This window comes from Osmerus eperlanus, chromosome 14, assembly GCF_963692335.1.
Source record: "Osmerus eperlanus chromosome 14, fOsmEpe2.1, whole genome shotgun sequence".
NCBI classification, from domain to species: Eukaryota; Metazoa; Chordata; class Actinopteri; order Osmeriformes; family Osmeridae; genus Osmerus; species Osmerus eperlanus.
In genome coordinates, this window is record NC_085031.1 from 14,330,690 (window position 1) to 14,353,413 (window position 22,724).

At 46.6% G+C, this 22,724-nt stretch overlaps 1 protein-coding gene across 1 annotated transcript in view; it reads left to right on the plus strand.

Annotated features, from left to right (window-relative positions):
- LOC134033921 (teneurin-3) overlaps nt 1-22,724 on the plus strand; it is a 111,538-nt gene that overhangs the window by 81,266 nt on the left and 7,548 nt on the right. The window contains exons 4-7 of the mRNA XM_062478204.1: nt 9,713-9,956; nt 16,890-16,988; nt 17,886-18,124; nt 22,073-22,192. Coding sequence (XP_062334188.1) covers nt 9,713-9,956; nt 16,890-16,988; nt 17,886-18,124; nt 22,073-22,192 — 702 coding nt within the window. The remainder of the gene's footprint in view (nt 1-9,712; nt 9,957-16,889; nt 16,989-17,885; nt 18,125-22,072; nt 22,193-22,724) is intronic.

Sequence of the window (22,724 nt, forward strand, 5' to 3'; positions counted from 1 at the left end):
TGTCCCTGTACTTACTGTAAGTCGCTCTGGATAAGAGCGTCTGCTAAAAATGACTAAATGTAAATGTTCTTTGTCCACGTGTTGTTGTAGGCGATGAGCTGAGAGTTTAGCAAAGGCTCAACTGAATACCAAAACTTAAATGTCAAGGTTGCACAAATCGATCGAGCGAGGCGTCACAATGCGCGTCCACACTCAGTCTTGACCCTCCCTCAGCAAGGACTCTCCCAAGTGACCTCCATCAGGATCTCTCCCATGCAAGACTCTCCCAAGTGACGTCCAATCAGGATCTCTCCCATCCACTCTCATCACACGTCCCAACTCACTTCACCATAGCTTCATTTTTTGAGTCGTTTTGTTACGTTGTGGTGTTACTGGTGGTGGTTTCCTTTGCGTTCTTTCCGTTTATTGTTGTTCTTTTGTTTTGTTTTTGTTTGTTTTATTTACTCTTCCCCTCTTCAGGCTCTCCATGCCATCTTCTCTCTCCAGTCCATCAGAACACTCACACTCGCAACCACCATCACCCAATCTCCATGACAACCGGGGCTCGTTGCTAGGTAGCGCCGGCGTCCCCCAGCGCGGCCCAGAGTCTGACTATGAGGATGACGAGGAGGAAGAGTACGCAGCAGTAGGAGAAGGAGCAGGAGGAGCAGGAGGAGGAGGAGGAGGAGTGTATTTACTGTAACACAGGCTGGCTTCAGCCACACTACCTGTACTGGTAAGACCACAGCATTCATTCAGTGTTCATACAGCATTCATAGAGTGTTCAAACAACATTCATACAGGTATGTTCAGACATACATTTATGTGGTATTCATACAAATTCATACGATATTGATGTGATATTCATTCAACAGTCATGTCGTATTATTTAAACATTTATAATTTAATTGAAACATACTCTTCTTCAATTTACAACTCCGGCCCGCTAAAATACACCCAGTGACTAGTTACCTCCTCTAAGCTTTCAATCATAAGGTGTACATTATGACTGCGACTCCACATTCTCTCTGTCCTCCTGTCACTAACAACCTTTACACACCGTTACCGCAACCTCGATGGCAATTTGCAGCCTTGTTCGTTTTTCCTCTTTCCCAATGTCTTCACATGGCTGCATGTGTGTCTAGGAGGAGCCAGGCTGCTCTCTGATAGGCTGATGCACCAGGCTGCTCTCTGATAGGCTGATGCACCAGGCTGCTCTCTGATAGGCTGACAGACAGGCACCACCAGAGACGATGACGATTATAGATTGGATATTTCATATATTTTCTTTTCAACTATTTTTTAAGGCCTTTTTTCCCCATGTCCTCGGTCTCAAGGGGATCTCTGTGATGTGGTGGAGACCTCAATATGAACCTCCAGTCTGAGTTCCTGTCAGTCAGCCGGTCGGCTCGTCTACACGTGGTGTACAAAACCCAGTACTGACTCAATGGGACTTATCTTAGAGGCTTATCATGAGTGTAGTAGAGGTCATTTCAAGTCTCTCCGAGAGGGAGGCAGTCTAGTTAGTGGTCATATACGTGCACATACTGACCTCAATGAATATGGAGGGGTTCAACATTTATGGAGGGAACCTCAGGGGGAGAGATCGTCAGTGAGGGAATGGTGTTCAACCTGCACACTTAGCTATGGGGGTCACATACCCACATACTTCATATTTGTAGTCTTTTTTGTGTCGTAGGGAGTTAGTGTGGTTGTGTGTGTGTGTGTGTGTATGTGTGTGTGTGTGTATTAGGAAGACAGACCTCCTGAGTTGCCCCAATTTCTGCTGTCTCATTCTTTCCATGTATCTATCTCTTTCTGACACACACACACACACTCCAGTGATCTAGCCTTCATGTCGGAGCACTGAGCATAGTCTCTGTGTATTAGTGTCACAGAAACAACATAACCTGTAAAAACTGCCACTCTTTCACTCTTAAATTAGGCCTCGGTGTGTGTGTGTGTGTGTGTGTGTGTGTGTGTGTGTGCGTGTGTTTGTGTGTGTGTGTGTGTGTGTGCGTGCGTCCATTACTTGTCATAATCACACCCAGCTCTTCTCTGGATCATTGCCCCTCATCCTAAACTATTATGGTCTGTCCTGACTGCTCATCCCTGCTTTGATGGCTACATTCACTGGTGTCGTGGTAACAATTATGATGCCCTCTGCTTTCATTATAATCACACACAGTCTTCACACACGCGCGCACACACACACACACACACACAGCTAACCACAGCACCATCTGAACCAGTGTGTGTTTATATCTTCATGGAAGAAGCTTCATTACATAGTCGTCACAAGGAGGTCTGATCAGACCACTGTTTAGGCTTCCCAAGACCACGTTTAACTCAAGTGGTTCAAGCTCCACAGCTGATAGCCATCTAGACCTACAGCGCTGTAGGTCATGAGCCCTCGCCACCACCGCCCCTCCCCCCCACCCTCCACCATCCTGTATTCATCATACCATCGTACAGCCCCCCCCCCCTCCCCCAGCTTCAAACATCTACCATAGCTCCCCTTTCCCCCAGCTTCAAACAAGCCAAAGCCCCGAGCCCTCCAGACGCCATCCAGTGATAGACACCAGTCTGGGCTGAAACATCAGGAACTGTAAAACATCCTTTATGTCTAAGTAGTCAATCTTCTCCCGCGCCGCCTTTAATCGATGTCGAATGGGAAGGAGTTTTAACAAGAGGTGGGGTGGGGGGGGGAGGTGGAGACAGAGAGGTGGGAGTGTGTGGGAGGGGGGAGACAGGGGGGGGGGGTTGGAGACAGAGAGGTGGGAGAAGGAGACGTTCAGTCGGTTATCAGAAGAGACTCTGGTGTGTGTGTCTCACAAGGATCTCACACTCACACACCAAACACACACACACGCGCGCGTCACACGTCTCAGCCTCATGGCGACTAGGATCACTTAGCTAAATCTAACAGCCTGGTTGGAGCCTTACAAGGAGGGAGGAGGGGGAGGGAAGGAGGGAGGGGGGAGGGAAGGAGGGAGGGGAGACGACATAGATGGGAGAGAGAGATATCGAAAGATAGAGAAGGAGATTGAGGGATTGCTAGAGAGACAGAGAGAGAGAGGTGGCCCATACTAAAATACCTGTTTTGAAAGCGGGTGAAGGATGGATGGAGGTGGAGAGTGAGAGGTGGGGAGAGAGGGTGGAGAGTGAGAGGTGGAGAGGTGGGGAGAGAGGGTCAGCGAAAAGACCTGACTGAGCAGAAGAGAGGGAGGAAGAGAAGAGAGATGACAGGGTCAGTGCAAATGCTTCAAGCTGCCCATACTAAAGACTTGTCTGGGTAAAGAGGAGCGAAACAGGGAGGGATGAAGGCGAGGGAGATGGACTGAGAAACGATGAAGGGCTGAAATCCGGCAGAGAGAAAAGAAGAAGAGGGGAAAGAAAGAAAGAAAAAAAAGAAAGAAAGTAAGAGTAAAAGGAAAGAAGGGAAGAAGGAAAGAGAAACCATTTGGTATATTTTCATTTCAAACGGAAGGGAGGGAGGGAGGGAGGGAGGGAGGGAGGGAGGGAGGGAGGGAGGGAGGGAGGGAGGGAGGGAGGGAGGGAGGGAGGGAGGACGGACATATAGATATTGAGAGGCAGCAAAAGGTCAAGGATGGACAGAAAGGACTGAGAGAGAAAAGAGGGGGGGGGTTGATGATGGAAGGAGCAATGAGTGCAGCACTTGGGTAAAGGAGAAGAACAAAGGATGGCAGAGGGTCGTGTGCTTACAGAAAGCCTTTAGGTTAAAGGTTGACCGACTTAGACACAAGCACTCTCTCTTTCGCTCTCGCACACACACACACTTACACATCAACACACACACTGTGTTGCTGGAAGTTTCTGGACTGCGCTCCCTCAAAGAGACTTGTTTAATTCCCTTGTTTCTTCTGTCTTCTACCAACCCCTCTTTTATCAGAACAAATGAAACAGTGCCTGGACTAGAGCAGGACAGAGGGACAGATATGTGGAGCTAAATACAGAGAAAGGAAAGAATGTAAGAAAGCAAGACAGAAAGAAAGAAAGGCAGAAAACCAGAAAGATGGAACATACACAGTCTCCCAGAGTGTAAAAGTGTCTTTCTGCAATGAACAACATCTACTGAGCCAGCTTATCTCTTCTCAAACTGTCTCCACGGCAACACATCCACTACAAATACAACTACACTGCAATGTAAAGAGAAACAGGGCTGACAGTACAGGTCTCTCCTCTCGCTCTCTCACTCTCTGACTTCCTCCCTCCCTCTCCCTCTCTCTCCCTTCTCTCTGTCCCCCCCTTGCTGTCTCTCTCTTTCTCTCCCTTTCTTATTCTCTGTCTCTCTCTCTCATTCGTTCACAGTTGATCTCTATTGTCAGATGCAGTGGGCATGAAAGGAGCAATTTTACAGCACAGGAATTCCAATAACATTTACTGGAGCAGGCAGGGGCCCCTTGAACACACAGACACACACACACACAGCAGACAAAACCCTCTCCTCACCACGTGCAAAACTGTAGTGGTACCTTAAAATACTATTCCTCTCTTTCTCTCTTTCTTTCTCTGTCTCTCCCTCTCTCTGTCTCTCTTTCCCTATATCACACTGTCTCTCTCTCTCTCTCTCTCTCTCTCTCTCTCTCTCTCTCTCTCTCCTCTCTCTCTGGAGGTGGGCATGCAGGTGAAAAGGGAAAAGTAGAAAAGCAGGATGGTTTCTGTTCATGCCACACACACACGCCATGTCAGGCGTGTGTGTGTGTGTGTGTGTTGGAGGGGGGTGAGTGTGTGCGCTTCACTGACTTCTAGAACACCAACAACAGATTAGAAAGTCAAGTATTTTTCAGTGTGTGTGTGTGTGCATCTACCTCTGTGCTTGAGTTGTGTGGAGCTCAGGAGAGTAGAAGCCTGTTCTAAACTGTGTTCCAGCTCTCAGACTGGTGGATGTGTGTCTCTGACTGGCTCTTGTCTGTGTAACGAGACCATGTTAAACCAGCAGACCAGGTTGGACCTATACTGGACCAGCTCATCAATGAAGTACATGCACATGCTCACTCTCACCCACAATATTACACACACACGCACACATACACACATACACACACAGTTCAGACATAATTCATCATTTAGTGTGGTTCGTCTAATCATCTGTTATAGGCTCTTAGCAACGCTCTCATCTTTTCACCATCTGAGAGATATTTCCTCCCTGAGCCCCTCCCTCCCTCAATCCTCCTCAAATCTTTCTTCTCTTCTTCTCCTCCTACCCCTCTCCTCCCCTCTCCTCCTGCCCCCTCTCCTCCCCTCTCCTCTTGCCCCCTCTCCTCCCCTCTCCTCCTGCCCCCTCTCCTCCTCCTCTCCTCCTCCTCTCCTCTTCTCCCAGTCTGCAGGTTCTATTGATCTCCTCTAATGCTTCCTCCCTCCGTTGGTCAATATTTAAGAAGCTCTTTGTCCCACAGTCCTGTTTCTGATAAATGTCATAACCTGCTGATATTTATCTTTCATAAATACCACTCTGCCTCTGGCTACCTGCATGTCCGTGTGTGTGTCTTAGTGTGTGTGTGTGTCTTTGTGTGTGTGTGTGTGTGTGTGTGTGTGTGGTTAAAGTCTTGTACGCATCAGGTATGTAATATCTTCCACCACTTTGGTATATAATCTGAATCTTAGTTAATGTTGTTCTGTGGTTTTAAATGGTGTCATTGTGTTCCATCCTGCAGTGTTAAAATGAGCACTTTATTTAATATTTTTCTTTAGGCAGCTGTTGCCTTGAAGTGTGTTTGAGGCTGCGTGTGTGGCTGTGTGTGTGTTTGTGTCTTTGTGCACGTGTGTCTGTGTGTGTGTGGGGGGGGGGGGGGGGCTGGAAATTGAAAGCAACTGTAGTAGATTTACTTTGACTGACCCTATCCTTTAGAAATGGACACACATAGGACTGTTTTCCTGGTCACAAAGCAGAGTATTTCTTCATGTGCTCTGGGTGGTTGAGCATGGGGCTAAGTGTACCTTGATGCCCCACACGCAGAGCTGTGAGCTGGGGCATAGTCTGTCCGTCCGTCCCCCCTCTTTCAAGACTGATCCCCCCCCTCTTCTCCATCCATCTCACTCTTCCTCAGAAAAACGTCATTCAGATTTATTTTCCACGTTCTGTACTTTCCATCGCCCCCAGAAACCTCCTCTCCCCTTTTCTGTACTCTCTCTTCATCTCCTGACTCTCTTTCTCTCCCTCCACTCTCCCTCTCACCTCCCCTTCTCTCTCTCCCTCTCCATCCTCTCACCTTCATTCATCTCTCTCCCTCTTCTCTCTTTCTCTCTCCCTCCACTCTCCCTCTCACCTCCCCTTCTCTCTCTCCCTCTCCATCCTCTCACCTTCATTCATCTCTCTCCCTCTTCTCTCTCTCTTTCTCTCTCCCTCCAATCTCCCTCTCACATCCCCCTCTTTTGCTCTTTGAAGAACTACTCACGCAGCTTTCTGTTCCACACCTGGAGTTTTTTAATCTTCTGCTGTTGGTGAGAGGGAGAGGAAAGAAGATAGAATAGAGAGAGACGGAAAGAAGGAGAGAGGAAGAAGGTAGAATGAGAAGCGTGAGAGAAGGAGGTAGGTTGATAAACCTACAACAAGAGCAAGGTGAAACATGACGGACGGGTTTTGACAAATAACCTTTCCTATGTGTTTCCTTTGTGTATGTGTTTGTGTATGTGTGTGTGTGCATGTGAAGGGGAGAGTGACGGCTGGCTGCCTCGCTACAACATGCCGTCTGTTTGAAATGTCAATTTAGCTGCTCTGCCATGCCTGCTAAAAGAGAGAGCTGAGGGAGAGAGAGAGAGAGAGAGAGAGAGAGAGATATGGGGGAGAGAAACGAGGCGAGGAGGAGGAGGTAGTTGGAAAGAGAGAAAGGGAGATGAAGTAAATGAAAATCTCAAAGACGTAGCAAATACTGTGTGAGTGAAGTTGACAGATTTAGTAAACTGTGGGGGTGACTGCTCCAATTGGTCAGCTTTGGCCTCCCACTATGCAGGTGTGTGTGTGTGTGTGTCTGCATGCGAGTGGTTGTGTGCATGTGTGTGTATTGTGTGTGTGTTGTGGATGTATGTGAGTGTGTGTAAGCTCTGAAAACCCACCAGAAGAGGCCTGCAGATAGAATAAACCACTCCAGTTAAAGAGAGCTGACCAGATAAGAAACTCAATCTCCTGCGTACACACACACACACTCTCTCACACACTCACACACGCTCTCTATGTCACACACATACACACACACATGCATGCCTGCATACATACACGCACACAAACACACACACTCACACATTCTGACACACACACACTCAGGCCAGGTTGTGATGGGTATCAGTCTCACCATTAGGAGATAAACGGGCTGAGCTGTAATTCCTCTGCTACCATGAAATCCCAATCAGACAGGCTTCTCAAAGCCTTTCCAGAGGGAGCATGTGTGTGTGTCTGTGTGTGTATTTGTGTGTGTGTCTGTGTGTGTGTGTGTGTGTGTGTGTGTGTGTGTATGTGTGTGTGCATGTGACAGGACAGACCCCTTGACGAATGACAGCCATCAGACCATCAGTCAGGATCAGCTTTCAAAGCCATCCTCGTAAAAACTCACATCTGTCTTTCTCTCTCTCTCCCCCCCCCCCCCCACACACACACACTCATGCAGGATGGGGCGCAGGGCAACACTTGACCCCAGACCGGCCTCTCTCTGTGTAGGAGGGCTGGATGTTGCTCTTTACTTTCACATCTATATTCATTTCTGTTCCCACCACTTTGTTTCCTGCCGCAACTGTTTAATGATGGATGGCAGCTGATTGGCTAGCTGCACCAGTCTCTAAGGCCCTGATTGGCCATTCTGGACAGACGCTCCTGCCTTCAGGGCTTTCATTGGCTGTGCATGAGCCTTAGAGGCTCTGATTGGCTCATCTTGCCAAGTGAACGCTAACAGCTCCCCTGATCTGCTGTCTATAGAGCGGGAGAGAGAGAGAGAGAGAGAGGGAGAGGGAGAGATAATGTGTGTGTGTTACCCTGCATCCTGAGACCTGTGCTAAATAATGTAGTGCCTCAATTAGAGGTCTTAACTGCTCCTCTTAGGACTGAGTTCTCTATGGATAGACTGCACTCTGGCAGAGAGAGGAGGAGAGGGAGAGGCAGGTGAGGAGGAGGAGAGATGGGGAGGGGAGAAAGAGAGAAAGGGATCGAGAGAGAAAGAGAATTATAGTGTTTAAACAAGTCAGATGGACAGGGAAAGAAAACATTTAGAGGTTTGTAGGTGTGTCAGTGTGCACACAGGAGTGTATTTGAGAGAGAGACAGACCAAGAGATAGAGAGATATTTGAGGTGTGTGTTAGTTAACTCCAGGGGACGACAGTAGGCTGTCACAGCAAATGGAAACATGAACATTTCATGAGTAGCTTTGATCCCACTGACATCCATCCCCTCTTCAATATCTTTCTCTTTGAATCTTCAACTCGCCGCTCCCTTCATCCTTCCATCCCTCCTTCCTCCTCACCCGCTTTCTGCACCAATTGTCTGCATAAGCAGCTCTTCTTTTGTTGGTTGTTGAGACTCTCCCTTTCCCTCTCTCTTTGACTCCCTCTCCATTTCTCTACCTCGCGCGCCTTCTTTCCATAGTCCTGGCATTCCTCTGCCTCCTCTATGAAGGCCTGTCCACTCCAATCGGGCTGTGTTCAGACTGAGCTGGCTTCAAAGCCTCAGGAAGTACAGAATGATGTGACACTTCTATCTAAAGGCTGGGGTCTGGGCCTGGTGTCACGGTCAGCATGGGTTTGGCACTTCTGTCAGACACACACACACACACTATTAACCCCTACCCACAGCATACACAAGTGGAATAAAAACACTAAGTTGGTTAAGGGTTGCTGGCTGTGTGCGTATATGTGAGCGTGTGCGTATGTGTGATTGTGTGAGTGTGTGAGTGAGTGTGAGTGAGTGAGTGTGTGTAACTATGTGTGTGAGTGTGTGTGAGTGTGTGTCGGAGGATGGGGCAGTGTTTGCACCCCTGTCAAAACTGATCAGTGTAAACTGTCACTACTCAGATGCCCTGAATCTGATGTGTGTTTCTATGCCCTAGGCTAGCTGTGTATGTGTGTGTGTGTGTGTGTGTGTGTGTGTGTGTGTGTGTGTGTGTGTGTGTGTGGGTGAGTGTGTGTGTGTGTGTATATGTGTGTATATGTGTGTATGTGTGTGCTGAGCATCAGAGTATCTTTGAATGACATGGCGTTCTGTACCATCCTGCTGTAGGCTCTTACATCCTACCTAGCTCCTTAATAGAACAGGAGAACAGGGGCACCTGCTAACACACACACACACACACACACGCACACACACACACAGAGTGTCGTTTTCCTATGTAACAGCCTGAAATCATCCTCTATGAGAGGCTGTTAACATTATCATTAGTCAGGAGGTATAAACTGCAGTGCAGTTATCATGTCCAGCTGTTATATTGTAATCAAGCCTGCACCCAACCCAACATGGCTGTGTGTATTTGTGTGTGTGTGTGTTTGTGTGTGTGCGCAAGTGTGTGTGCATAAGTGTGTGTGTGTGGTTTAGTAAAGAGAGGCTAATTCAATAACCCATCAAGAGAGCATATGGTTTAGGGGGGCACGAGGGAGATGTAAGAAGACGGAGAGAGAGACCTTCCTGTGCTGTGATAGATTGTGTCTCTAATCTCCCTCCTCCTTAATACTGAAGCCTGCCAATCAGATCGTACAAAGCCACTAACCCCGCCTTCTTTTTTTTATGTCACAGAGCAACCGTCCAATCACCACCAGCAGGGGCCGACTACGCTGCCTCCAGCTCCACCCCCTCACAAGCTGCAGCCGTCAGTGACAGCACTCAACCATCACAACTCCCTGAGCCAATCGCATCGCCGTTCTCCACCAAGCCCCGCCCCTCCGGCGGGCCTACCCGCCGAGCTGCAGACCACGCCCCCTGAGTCCGTGCCGCTGCAGGACAGCTGGGTCCTGGGCAGCAATGTGCCACTGGAGAGCAGGTGAGTCCAACCCTTTCACCAACCTGGCAACCAGGTTACATCAAACCTGGCAACCCTGTGCCTCAATAACTTGGAAAACCATTTGTATCTTGAAGTGTTATGGACTACCTGAATGCCAACCCTCTGGCAACCACACCAGTCTTGCAACCTTAAGTTAGTGTAGGGACTCTTTTAAACTGTAGTAGTTGGTGCAAAAGGTAAATGACAATAGATTTAAAAATTAAAACCTTAAATCTGGCAATACCATCTGTTGTTTAGTGCTGGAGATCAGGAAAAAACATTTTACAATCTGGCAACCCTTCTGCAGAAAGGCTGAAGCCTAATGATGACCAATACCCTATATACATATTCCCCCCCTTCCAACCTGGTAACCCATCTGTGAGAAGATGTGTAATGTATTGATAGAGAACTACCTCAATAAACTGGAGATTAGCTTTACATCTGTGCCTGAATCTGGCAACCTTTCAAAAGCCAATCTGGCAACCCATCGGTAGATGGCTGGGTTGTACATAATGAGGTGACTGAGATGGGGACAGGAAGATCAACACAAATCTGGCAACCTTCTCCGCTCCCTCAGCTTAGGACCCTCTGCGATGTGTGTGTGCGTCCGTGTGTGTGCGTCCGTCCGTGCGTGAGTGCGTCCGTGTGTGTGTGTGTGTGTGAATTGCTGAGCTCCAGTTTTATATTTTATGACCTCTGAGTACTAGAGCAAACATCATGTAAAGAGAGCTAGGAATAACACACCTGTCATCCTCCCTCTTGGCCTCTCTCTTTATCCTTCCCTCTCTCTTTCTGTCTCACTCTTTACCCCCCCCCTCTCACGTTCTGTCTCACTCTTTATCTCTCTCTCACTTTCTATCTCACTCTTTATCTCTCACTCTCTCTTTTTGTCTCACTCTTTATGTCTCTCTCTTTCAGTCTCACTCTTTATCACTCTCTGTCTTTCTGTCTCACTCTTTATCTCTCCCTCTCTCTTTTTGTCTCACTCTTTATCTCTCTCTCTCTCTTTCGGTCTCACTCTTTATCTCTCTCTCTTTCGGTCTCACTCTTTATCTCTCTCTCCTCCACCCTATCATCTATCTATCCTCCCCTCCTCTCTGACCTTGGCTGTTCAGTATTGACTAAACAATATAGAAGTCTATTATTATCTAAGTAGATAATACTACTGGCCTCTCCATTGGGAACAGTACAGTATAACTATGGCCCTGTGTGTGTGTGTTTGTGTGTTTGGGAGTGTGTGTGTTAGGGTTAGACAGAGCTTAGCAGAATAAAACACTAAATCACGGCCCCACAGTGCCCGTCAACTCTATAGTAACTACACTCCAGCCTGCTTGGTTTCCACTCTGTGAAACATAACAGGAAGGTTCCATTCAGCCAACCAATCAGGGGGAGAACCTTCCATGATGACTGTGCTGACCTCAATCAGTCACAGGCAGACGGGGTCTGCCTGCTCCACCCTCATCCACCCTACTTGTCTGGTGGAAGACATGCTGGTGGACAACTTCAAGCCTTTCAGCCAAAGCCTGCAGATGGGATATGTTCTGTCCATCCAGAGAGTAGTAGGCCTCTCTCTCTCTCTCTCTCTCTCTCTCTCTCTCTCTCTCTCTCTCTCTCTCTCTCTCTCTCTCTCTGTCTATCTTCTTTTCTCTTTGTCTTTGTTTGTTGTCTAGTGATTCACCTTCAAGTTTGCTTGAACAGGAAGGTTGGAGGTGAGATTCTCTCCGCGGATGATGAATCCGACAGCTTTGTTAGTGAAGTGCTAATTTCATGATACACACTGTCACTTGTACGCACTCTCACACACACTCAGCACACACAAACAATAACACACGAACACACATGTGGCTTGTTTGAGTCATATTCAACTGGGCTATACATAGCTGTCTCGTCTATGAGACTAGAGACAGACATTAAGAATGTGACAGAGATGGAGAGAGAGAGAGTGTGTGTGTGTGTGTGAACAGGATCTCTATTGCAGAGCAGATGACAGAACAGACGTGTACAGATCCTGTCAGAGAAAGCACAACAGGGCCTGCAGGCTTAACCTTTAAACACCCATTATGCCCATGAAGACTTGCTCTCACCCGCAGCTGAACATTACAACACAGGTTCATGGCACCAAGTGGGCCAGTTATTGATTACTCGTATGGATCATTAGTGTCCGCGGTGTGCTCTAACGGGCGGTGGTCAGCATGCTGTGTGCTAAACTGTATTCATGTACGAGGCGCCGTGAATCATCATCTGCGATACTGAGCAGAGACCCCATGCTGGACTCCTCGTCCTTCTGCCACAGCCTGGTTAGCAGAGGAGGGCCGCTCCCTCTCCTCCTCCACCTCTTCCACACTCTCTCCTCCAGCTCTTCCCCACTCCTCCCTCTCCTCCTCCACCTCTTCCCCACTCCTCCCTCTCCTCCTCCACCTCTTCCACACTCCTCCCTCTCCTCCTCCACCTCTTCCCCACTCCTCCCTCTCCTCCTCCTTCCTCTTTCCCTCCTCCTCCTTCCTACCGCTCTTCCAACGTCCTCCTCCACTTCTTCCTTCTCCCTCTTTACACCCTCCAATGCCAGTATTCCAGCTATACAGGCCAGAGCAGTAGATGTGACCGTTGACCCAGGGTGTCCAGTGTTGGGTTGAGAGTAACCCCCCCCCAACCCCACCCCCCCCACCCCCCACGCACACATGGGTGTATTCTGCTCCGTCCACATTCCTCTGGTCTCACTGGCAGACAGGCGCAGTATCAAATACACCCTGAGGTTACAGCTCCTAGACTAAACACATGTATGCGCACACGCACATACGCACCCACAGTCAAACTCTGTTCCTGATTGCTTGAATATATAACTGTGCCCATCCCTCTTTCTCTCTCTCTCTCCCTCCCTCTCTTCCTCTCTCCTAAACTCTCTCCCTCTTTTTCTCCCTCTGTTCGTGAGGAGACTGACTAATAAAGTCATTTTTTTTGTTTTGTTTTTTTATATATGTATTACCCTGGGACTACAATAATACAAGTCCGAGCTCTGTGTGTGAGCGTGTGTGTGTGAGCGAGTGTGTGTGTGTGTGTGTGTGTGTGTGTGTGTGTGTGTGTGTGTGTGTGTGTGTGTGTGTGTGAGCGTGTGTGTGTGAGCGTATGTGTGTGAGCGTGTGTGTGTGAGCGTGTGTGTGTGAGCGAGTGTGTGTGTGCCTGCTCTGCAGAGTAGTAAGCTACAAACTCAGCCAGTCTGAATACAAATAGCATCATTAGCATCCGACTACATAGAGGTTACTTACATAGAGGTCCGTGTGTACATTTGCGTTTGTAATGTGTGTGTGTGTGTAGTTTTTGTGTTTGGGTTTTCAGTTGTGGTTCAGCATGCAGTGTGCTGTCTTGAAGGTAAAAGTCTGCTTTGCATAAAACACCTCTCCTCTACTGGCTGAGAAGCATCTGTACCACCGACATGTGTTCTCATTGGCTGAGCTACATCTATACCATGAAAGTGTGTTCTCATTGGCTGAGCTACGTCTATACCATGAAAGTGTGTTCTCATTGACTGAGCTACATCTATACCATGAAAGTGTGTTCTCATTGGCTGAGCTACATCTATACCATGAAAGTGTGTTCTCATTGGCTGAGCTACGTCTATACCATGAAAGTGTGTTCTTATTGACTGAGCTACGTCTATACCATGAAAGTGTGTTCTCATTGGCTGAGCTACATCTATACCATGAAAGTGTGTTCTCATTGGCTGAGCTACGTCTATACCATGAAAGTGTGTTCTCATTGGCTGAGCTACATCTATACCATGAAAGTGTGTTCTCGTTGGCTGAGCTACATCTATACTACACACATTAGTTCTCATTGGCTGAGTTGCATCTATACCACTGAAGAGTGTTCTTATTTTCCGAGCCGCATAAATGCTAATTGGCAACATGGCTTGTCTCCAGGTGGCATGTTGACAATGTGAGTTCATCATTCTATAGAGAGGGATAATGCGAGTGGCGAGGTATGGAGAATAGTGATAATATTCAGGAGAGAGAGAGAGACAGAAAGTGAGAGAGAGAGAAGGGAGGGGTGGAGGGATGCAGGTGTTTGAGTGTTGATATGGTGCTGAGAGAGGGATGAGAGGACTGAAAGAGGGATGAGTGTGTCTGTGTCAGATGAGAGGGTGAGATGAAGGATGCAGCAGATGATGTTGGAGCGATAGACGTGAAAGGAGAGAGAGAAAGGGGGAACTAGGAGAGGTAGAAAGAGAAGGATGGAGAATGAAGACAGTTCGTAGAGGAGTCAGTGGGTTAAAGGGAGGGAAGAAGGGTGGGGAAAAAAGGGAGGGAAAGTGAGAGGGGAGGAGATGTCCAAGTGGCCTGCTCAATGAAGCCGAGATGAGAGGAGTGTGGCTTCTCTGGGGGGTTAGACTGATACAGGGGGAAGATTGAAGTCAGGGTGTGAATACTCTCATGTGGAGTTGACGATCCATACGTCCATCCTTCTCTCCCCCACTCATTATAAATCCCACCTGTTGTGTCAGAGGATACCTCCCACGCCCCCCTGTACTCATAGGGCAGGTGCTGCCGTCACTCACACACACACACACACACACACACACACACACACACACACACACACGCAAGGCATCACAGGAATAACTTAAGAAATAACTTAAGAAGTATGTAGATGTAAGTTTACACAAACACGGAAATTACTGTGGCAGGAAGGTGCATACAATATATATATATTATATATATATAATATATATATATATATTATATACAATCCGTATATATAAACATAAACTGATCTTAAATGTAAAAAAGTTGAAAAGTACAATAGTTGAACTAATTCTAAGAACTAAACAATGTAAAATATAAAATATATATATATATTAAACAAAAATAAGCCACACCATCTGACCTCACTTCACTTCTTCCTGTTCCCCAACATCTCTAGAACTTCTTGACTTGTTTGACCTCCTCCTTTAATCTCAGCTAGCATTTCACAGGGTGCAAGTCTGTGAGATCTCAGAATAACTCCCACGATCTGATAACTCTGAGGAGAGACAGAATCGTTCGGTTCACACAGGTAACTGACTGTGGATATATTCGTCCCGTCCAAAATGCTACACCAAGATTAGTGTAGCATTACATCGGCATTTCCTTAGCCTCTATAAGCTATTTGTCCAGCCCTAGTTTATAGGAATTTCAACACATACCAATACACCCCATTGGTAGCTTGAATATAAAAGTAACCGTGTAAATGCACTTGTGTAGTTGTCAACAGACTAAGCCTTTTTATTATGCAAAAGCAATTCCCTGCAAACTGATTCACTTGTCACCTCCAGAAATGTGTGAAGCTATTCTAACCATCCCATATTGAACCAGTCAGTAAACAGTATTGTCTCCCTATGTGTGTGTGTCTCTCCTCAGTTCACGCTAACATTTACAACAAGCGTCTCTCTGTCTGTCTCTTGTATAGGGAGTCAGGTGGCTGAGCGGTTAGAGAATCGGGCTAGTAATCTGAAGGTTGCCAGTTCGATTCCCGGCCGTGTCCATGACGTTGTGTCCTTGGGAAAGGCACTTCACCCTACTTGCCTTGGGGGAATGTCCGTCGTCTGCTAAATCACTAAATGTAAATGTATTGTCCCAGAACCTGGCCCTGCCTGGAGAGGTGAAAGAAGAGAAGGGGTATTAGCTTAACATGCTAATTAGCTATAATGCAAGCTTTTCTCCATAGTGGCGCCCTCGTTGGTCTCCAGCCCAGTTGCACTGACACACCTTTCTCACAGAATTATTTTTTTAAACTTCTGTAATTTTCTTTTTTTACAAAAATGTTAAATAATTTTTTCAGCCTTTCAAAACTTTTTTGTTAGAAACTTTTTTTGGAACCTTTCATGTCACCAAATACAGATTAAATCTAAAGTAACGAGCCTGGCTTGAACATTTAATAAATAGAAAGTACAGATATTTGTGTAAAAAGGTGGAAGTGAAAGTAAAAAGTTGTCATAAAAATAAATAGTGAAGTAAAGTACTGATACTAGAAAAATCTGTTTAAGTACAGTAACACAGTATATGTACTTTGTTACTTTCCATCTCGGCACACAGGCCTACAAACGGGTCACACATGGGCCTTAGTGGGGTCTTAATTACTGTCTTCCTATACTGGATGTTTTTGAAGTTGATAGGAAGTATTGAACTCCTGGGTGAGTTCATATTCTATAATTATAATCATCACCTTCATCATCATCATCATCATCATCCTCACCACCATTGTTTCACAATCACTGTATTTTTAATTAGAGCTTTAATAAAGTTGATTTAAATTTGAATCCTTCTATTTCCGCTTGTCTCCGTTCTGCGTCAGATGATGAGAGATGATAGGGTTCTGTTCCGGAACCTTCTGAACCAAAGTACGCAGAACCAATTAAAACTACCGCCAAACCCTCCCTCTCAGCAGGGGGGATAAGATTTCTGTGGAATTAATTGTCTTTTTAATTAGGGGATTGATAAGCTGGTTGTATTGTTTCTGTATATCCAAAAGCTCAGGTTAGAGGTTTTTTGATATTTTCCTTTGATACAAACACCTCTGTCTCTCTCGCTCTTTTCATTTTTCACCCTGCTCTCCCTCAATTTCTACCTCGCAACTTTATCTCCTTTTCTGTTCTCCCCCTGGGTTCTCTCTGTCACTCTTAAACTTCTCAAATGATAATAAACTGACATGTAACACGTACACCCTCTTTCACACACACTGTGAAATGCACACAAACACTGTCTGAAACACATTCTCTCACACAAACACATGTGGCGTTCAGGCATTCGGCATTACATTAACAACAAGACAAAAATCTAATTACAAGTGGGCTAGTTACAGTGACTGTCGCATGTGTGTGTCCGTCTCTCTTTAACTGTGTGTTTGTGAATGTGTCTGTGGTTGTGTGTGTGTGTGTGTGCGTGTGTGCGTTTGGTGTAGAGGGTCAGCCGGGCAGTCTGTACTTGAGAACGGCCATGACAACCTTATAGAGATGGACGTGTTCCCACCTGACTGTCACCAGGGGCTGTATGGGGACGGGTATGTCACCGCTCCGCCTGCCCACACACACACATACACACATACACACACACATACACACACACATACACACATACATACACACATACATACACACAGATTCAGACACACTACAGTCAAACAAAAATGTCAAGAGTAAGATATAATTCATCCACAGTAACTAGATCACGCTTTTGCAAAGAGAGAGAGATATTGTATGTGCCATTGTGTGTGTGTGTGTGTGTGTGTGTGTGTGTGTGTGTGTGTGTGTGTGTGTGTGTGTGTGTATACAGTATGTGACTGACCCTTCTTCAAAAGCTATTGAAAAGACAAGAAGATGTCATGTCCGTCAGTTTTTATCTGAAGTCTTTACATGTGGGCTTTATTTAGTATGGGGGAAGGGAGCGGCCTTTGTTGTTTTATATTGACCAGAAAAAAAAGGTTTAGTGTAATGGATGATATTGCTTTGGATCAAAATGTCTCAGTGAGTGCAGGCGTGATTGGTAGTAGCTTTGTCTCCTGTGACTGGTTTTGAGAAGTCATCTCTTTGACTATTCTTTTCAAATCCAATTCATCTAAATGTATATATCTCTGCCATTTGTTGATCTCCCTTTTATTGGTTATATGACTTAACTCTCTCTCATGTCTCTCTTCCTCCACCCCTCCCTCCCTCTCTCTCTCTATCCATATCCCTCTCCACCCCTCCCTCTCTCTCTCTATCCATATCCCTCTCCACCCCTCCCTCTCTCTCTCTATCCATATCCCTCTCCACCCCTCCCTCTCTCTCTCTCTATCCATATCCCTCTTGCTCTTCCCCTCCACCCCACCCTTCCCCTATTCATCCCTTTCTCCTCCTCCTCTATTCCCTCTATCCATCCCTTCCTCATTCATCCCCTCACTCTCTCTCTCCATTTCCAGGCACTTCCTCTTCAAGACAGGCACCGGCACGACTCCCCTCTTCAGCACGGCCACGCCCGGTTACACCATGGCTACCGGCTCCGTGTACTCGCCCCCCACCCGGCCCCTCCCCAGGAACACCCTCTCCAGAAGCGCCTTCAAGTTCAAGAAGTCCTCCAAGTACTGCAGCTGGAGATGCACAGCCCTGAGCGCTGTGGGCCTGTCTGTCCTACTGTCCGTCCTGCTCTGCTACTGCATAGGTAGGACACACACACTCGCACTCACACACACATACTTGCACACACACACACCCATACACACTGGTGGCTCAGTTTCCTGTCCCTCCATCCTGACTGCCAATCAGATAGTGAGGAATCATTCTGTATGTCCCATTGGCTGTGCTGGTCTTCAACAAGCATGGCGACTGGTGAAACACGAATATCGGAGAACGTTTTCTCGCTGATGGCAATGAGAAGGTTGTTGACACAGAGCCATCATGCCACTCTTACCTCTCTAGTGACTACAGAGTCTTTGTGTAAGATAGAGAGAAAGAGAGAGAGAGATAGACAGTGAGAATATGGGTAGGTGGAGGTTGTAGTGTTAGTATTCATCATGCATTACTTTCAGCTACTGAAAGAGAACTGTTTCCTCTCATTATTTCAGTTCTATGTGAGAGAGAACAAAAAAAAAGAGAAGAGATGGAAAGCATGAGTGATATATAGATAAATCATTCTCTCCATTGAATCTATCATACTCTCTCACATACACACACACACACAGTCTCAGACTAGCACACAAGCAGACACCCAAACACACACTCTCACACGCACACGAAAAGCTTTTTGAGCATGACTTGAATGAAAGTCATGTTTGTGAGAGGGGAATCGTAATGGAACCCCTGTAAAGGCAAACACACACACACACACACACAGACTCTAATGGCCTTCTAAAATATTTACATAACATGTAACCTTCTAAAGTTAACCCGTACAAAGCTAATTGCTGCTGTCATCAATTCATATTGTAAATATCCATGGTGATGGTAATCTTAATTATAACATGCTAACACTAATTAGCAGCATACCCATTAAGTCTCAGAATAGATTATGACATGAAATTAGCCCCATAGAGTAGTTGTGGATAAAAATGCAGAAGCTTATTAGCGACATCCCCATTAAGTCTTTGCATATAAGCTAACACAAAATCAGCCCCATATAATAGTGGATGCTAATGCTAAAGCTGTTTAGTTGTATCTGTGTTTGCTAAAGCTAATGCTAATGGTATATGCTAATACAGGCTGTCTCTCAGCAGGTGCACAGACAGGCCTCAGTAACTCTGATTCAACATTAATGTGTAAAACCCACAATACAGCGGGACACACATACACACACACACACACACACACACACACAGCTGGACACACACACTCGAAGCTAAGTTATGTAGATATATGGAGAGCAGATCCCAAACAGAACCGTGCACAGATGTCACTTCCTCTTCTTTCATCTTAAGCTTTGTCTCTGTACGATTGTTGGTATTTCAACCTCCACATTCCTTTTAGTAACACACACACACACACACACACCTGTACAGAAGTACACCTGTGTGATAGGGTAAAGATCTTTCCTACAGGAAGGTGGAGGACATCAGATAAGCAGGCTCCCGCTGCTCTGAATGGTGCAGTGATGTTAGCGTGTTAGCTGCATAGCATCACCATAACCTGAAGATGCTGTCTGTGGCTTGTCCTCCTCCATCAGTTCGATGTTGGGTCTCTCAAGACCCTCCAGCCCGTCTCAACATTGGCTCAACGTTGAATCCCAGTCATCTCAATGATGTCTGAAGGTTGTCTGGTGGTCATGTTCAGGTCTCTGACCCCACCCCCCTATGCCCGCCACACACACACACACCCTACAGCCTGTTTCTGCTTCCTGTCGATCCTCCAGATCTCTCCCATGACCCTCTGCTCCTGCCTCTCCGAGGGGGTTCTGGGTAACGGGCTGGCCCAGCACGACTGTAATTTAATGAGAGTGAAGGAGTGAGTGTGTGTGTGAGGGTATGTGGAGAGGGTGGTGGGGGGGGGGGGATTAACCCAGCTGTGGGGGGGTTCTCCTTGTAAACGCTCCCAAGTCGAACCTCTAATTGGACTCTGTGTGTCTCTCTCTCTCTCTCTCTCTCTCTCCCTCTCCCTCTCCCTCTCCATCTCTTTGTCCTCTCTTTGTCTCTCTCTTTCTCTGTCTGGCTCTCCCTCCGTCTCTTTTTCTCCTCTCCTGCTCTCCCCCCCTCACTCCCTCTCTCCCTGCCTTCTATTCACTTCATTACCATCCCAGGGCAGCAGAACATTTCTCAGATAAAGTCTGAGGGTTATACAGCTTTTTGCTCTCTCACACACTCACACACTCTCACACGCACACACAGACACACACACACAAAATAACTCAAAAAAAGTATGAGACTGGCTCCTTTGCACTTGTTATTGTGTGTGTGTGTGTGTGTGTGTGTACTACATAGTGGGGCAGGCCTTAAGTCCTCTCATTAGACCCAGCATGTGCATCTTAGCAATATTCTCACAAACACATAGACACTCACACCCATACGATACAACACAGACACGCACATAACCAACCCCTCTTGGCATACCTAGACATACTCTACATCAGCAAGCTAGGCTTGCTCAAGCCATCTAGGATTTGAGCATTAACGTTAACTATTTTTAGCTACATTATAATGTACTCAATTATCTTTCAGATTGTTTGCTAGTTGTTAATGTTAACTCATATAAATAATTGGTCTGTCATATTTGTTCTCTGTGGATAATGTAATGTAGCATGTCTTTCTCAGTTTCTAACAAAAATCTGGAAATGGGAGAGATCTCCGTGAGGCGGGTATACGGTCGATGAAACAAAGCGAGAAGCCGCACAATCTGAGTGTAGGGTTAACATAACCTGTTCTGGTTTTTTTTCTGGTCACGTTTTTAACTTCACTGGAAGTTCTAGACCTGGCCTGGCCGTGGTAGTTACGCAAGTTACGCACATGATGGACACTTTGTCAATCGCTCAAATACATTTTTCCGTGAAAGCGTCGCAAACCGTTTGGCTTCCATGGTGTACATGTTTGACATTAAGTGAACGGATGTGTTTTTGAGCTATGCTAATTGGGCCGCAAAGTGGAAAGGTTTGGGAATGGCTGCTCTATATAACCAAAAGTATGTGGACCCGTGGTCGGTATATAGACACATCCTTGCCACACTAATATCGTTGGTACGTTTATGGTAATTTTGCAGGCTAGTCAAGTTTAAGTACTGAAAGTCAAGTACAGAAAAGGGCTGTCCCAAAGCTGTTGTCAGGGATGTGACAGAAAGGAGATGTAGAAATTGTTTGACAAGCAGGTGTCCAAATACTTTTGGCGACAGTGTACAATCCAGCTGTCTCAGAAAAGAGAAATTAGAGGAAAAAGAAGAGTCTGGAGGGATGGATGGATAGAAGAGAGAAAAAAAGAACCGAGGTCCATCTCTTCAGACTTTAGTAAACGTATCAGGGATGAGCCAGTGGTTCCCAGGACGGCCATCTTGGCTCCATCTGGGCTCCAGCCTGCAGTGTTAACAGTGTTAAAGTTAGCAACTGTGTCCCGTGTGTGTCTGCTGGCTGCCAGTCTGCTGCATTAGCCTGTCAGATGTGCTGCCGGAGGGGCGAGCCAGCTTGATGATAATATGTTCTGCTGCCCCACTCTCCTCTCTGGTCGCAGGTTAAAATATTGCCTTGCACACAAACAACCTCCTTTTTAGTTGAGCAGATTCTCACACACACACACACATACTTACACACACACACACACACACATACTTACACAAACACAGCCTAAGGTTCTGCCCAGAGCAGGTTGGAGGAGATGCACGGTTGTTCTTTTCCTTTCCCACATCCTCACTGCTGTAGTATGCATCACTGCTCTGTCTCTCACTGGCAAAAAACTAGATAGAAACACTGTGTGTGTGTGTCTGTGATTTATTCAGGTCCTCACGCCTGCAGAGAGTAATAACTTATGTTGTCTTTTCTCTCTCCCTTTCTCTCCCTTTCTCTCCCTTTCTCTCCCTTTCTCTCTCTCTCTCTCTCTCTCTCTCTCTCTCTCTCTCTCTCTCTCTCTCTCTCTATCTCTCTCTCGCTCTCTCTCTGTCTCTCTCTGTCTCTCTCTCTCTCTCTCCCCTATCCCTTCAGCCATGCACCTGCTAGGTCTGAACTGGCATCTTCAGGAGACAGGAGACTACGCCTTTGAGAACGGACAAACCAAGTCAGACACCACGCCCAACACCATAACCGCACTGGCCTCAGACAATGGTGAGCTCTTTCTCACACATGCACACACGCACACACACGCACACATACACTCACATACGCTCACACACTAACAGTTCTAATACCATGGACAATGTCATCAATACGGCTCTTTGAAGTCCACCTCCACCTAAAATAGATCTATGATGGATTGAGCTTGTGTGTGTGTGTTTGTGACCTTAAAACCGTTTACATCCTTGTATGTTCACATGTCTGTGTGTGTGTGTACGAGGGAGCAGCATTTGGTTTTGATGTGTTTAGAGTCTGGAGACTGGTCAGTCTAAAGATAGAACAGACAGTGTGAGAACCTTCTAGAGGGCCAGATAGGAGGGGAACTGGATTTACCTCTCATTTTGACCCTCACACAAACACACACACACACACATATATACTTGACCCACACACCAAACACACTCGCTGTTCTGATGCATTGAGGCATCTGGCCACTTTGGAGCCATGAATCATCTGGTCCAATTATCCCTGGCCCCTATCAGGACAGGCCCTATAGTGTGTGCATGTGCGTGTGTGTGTGTGT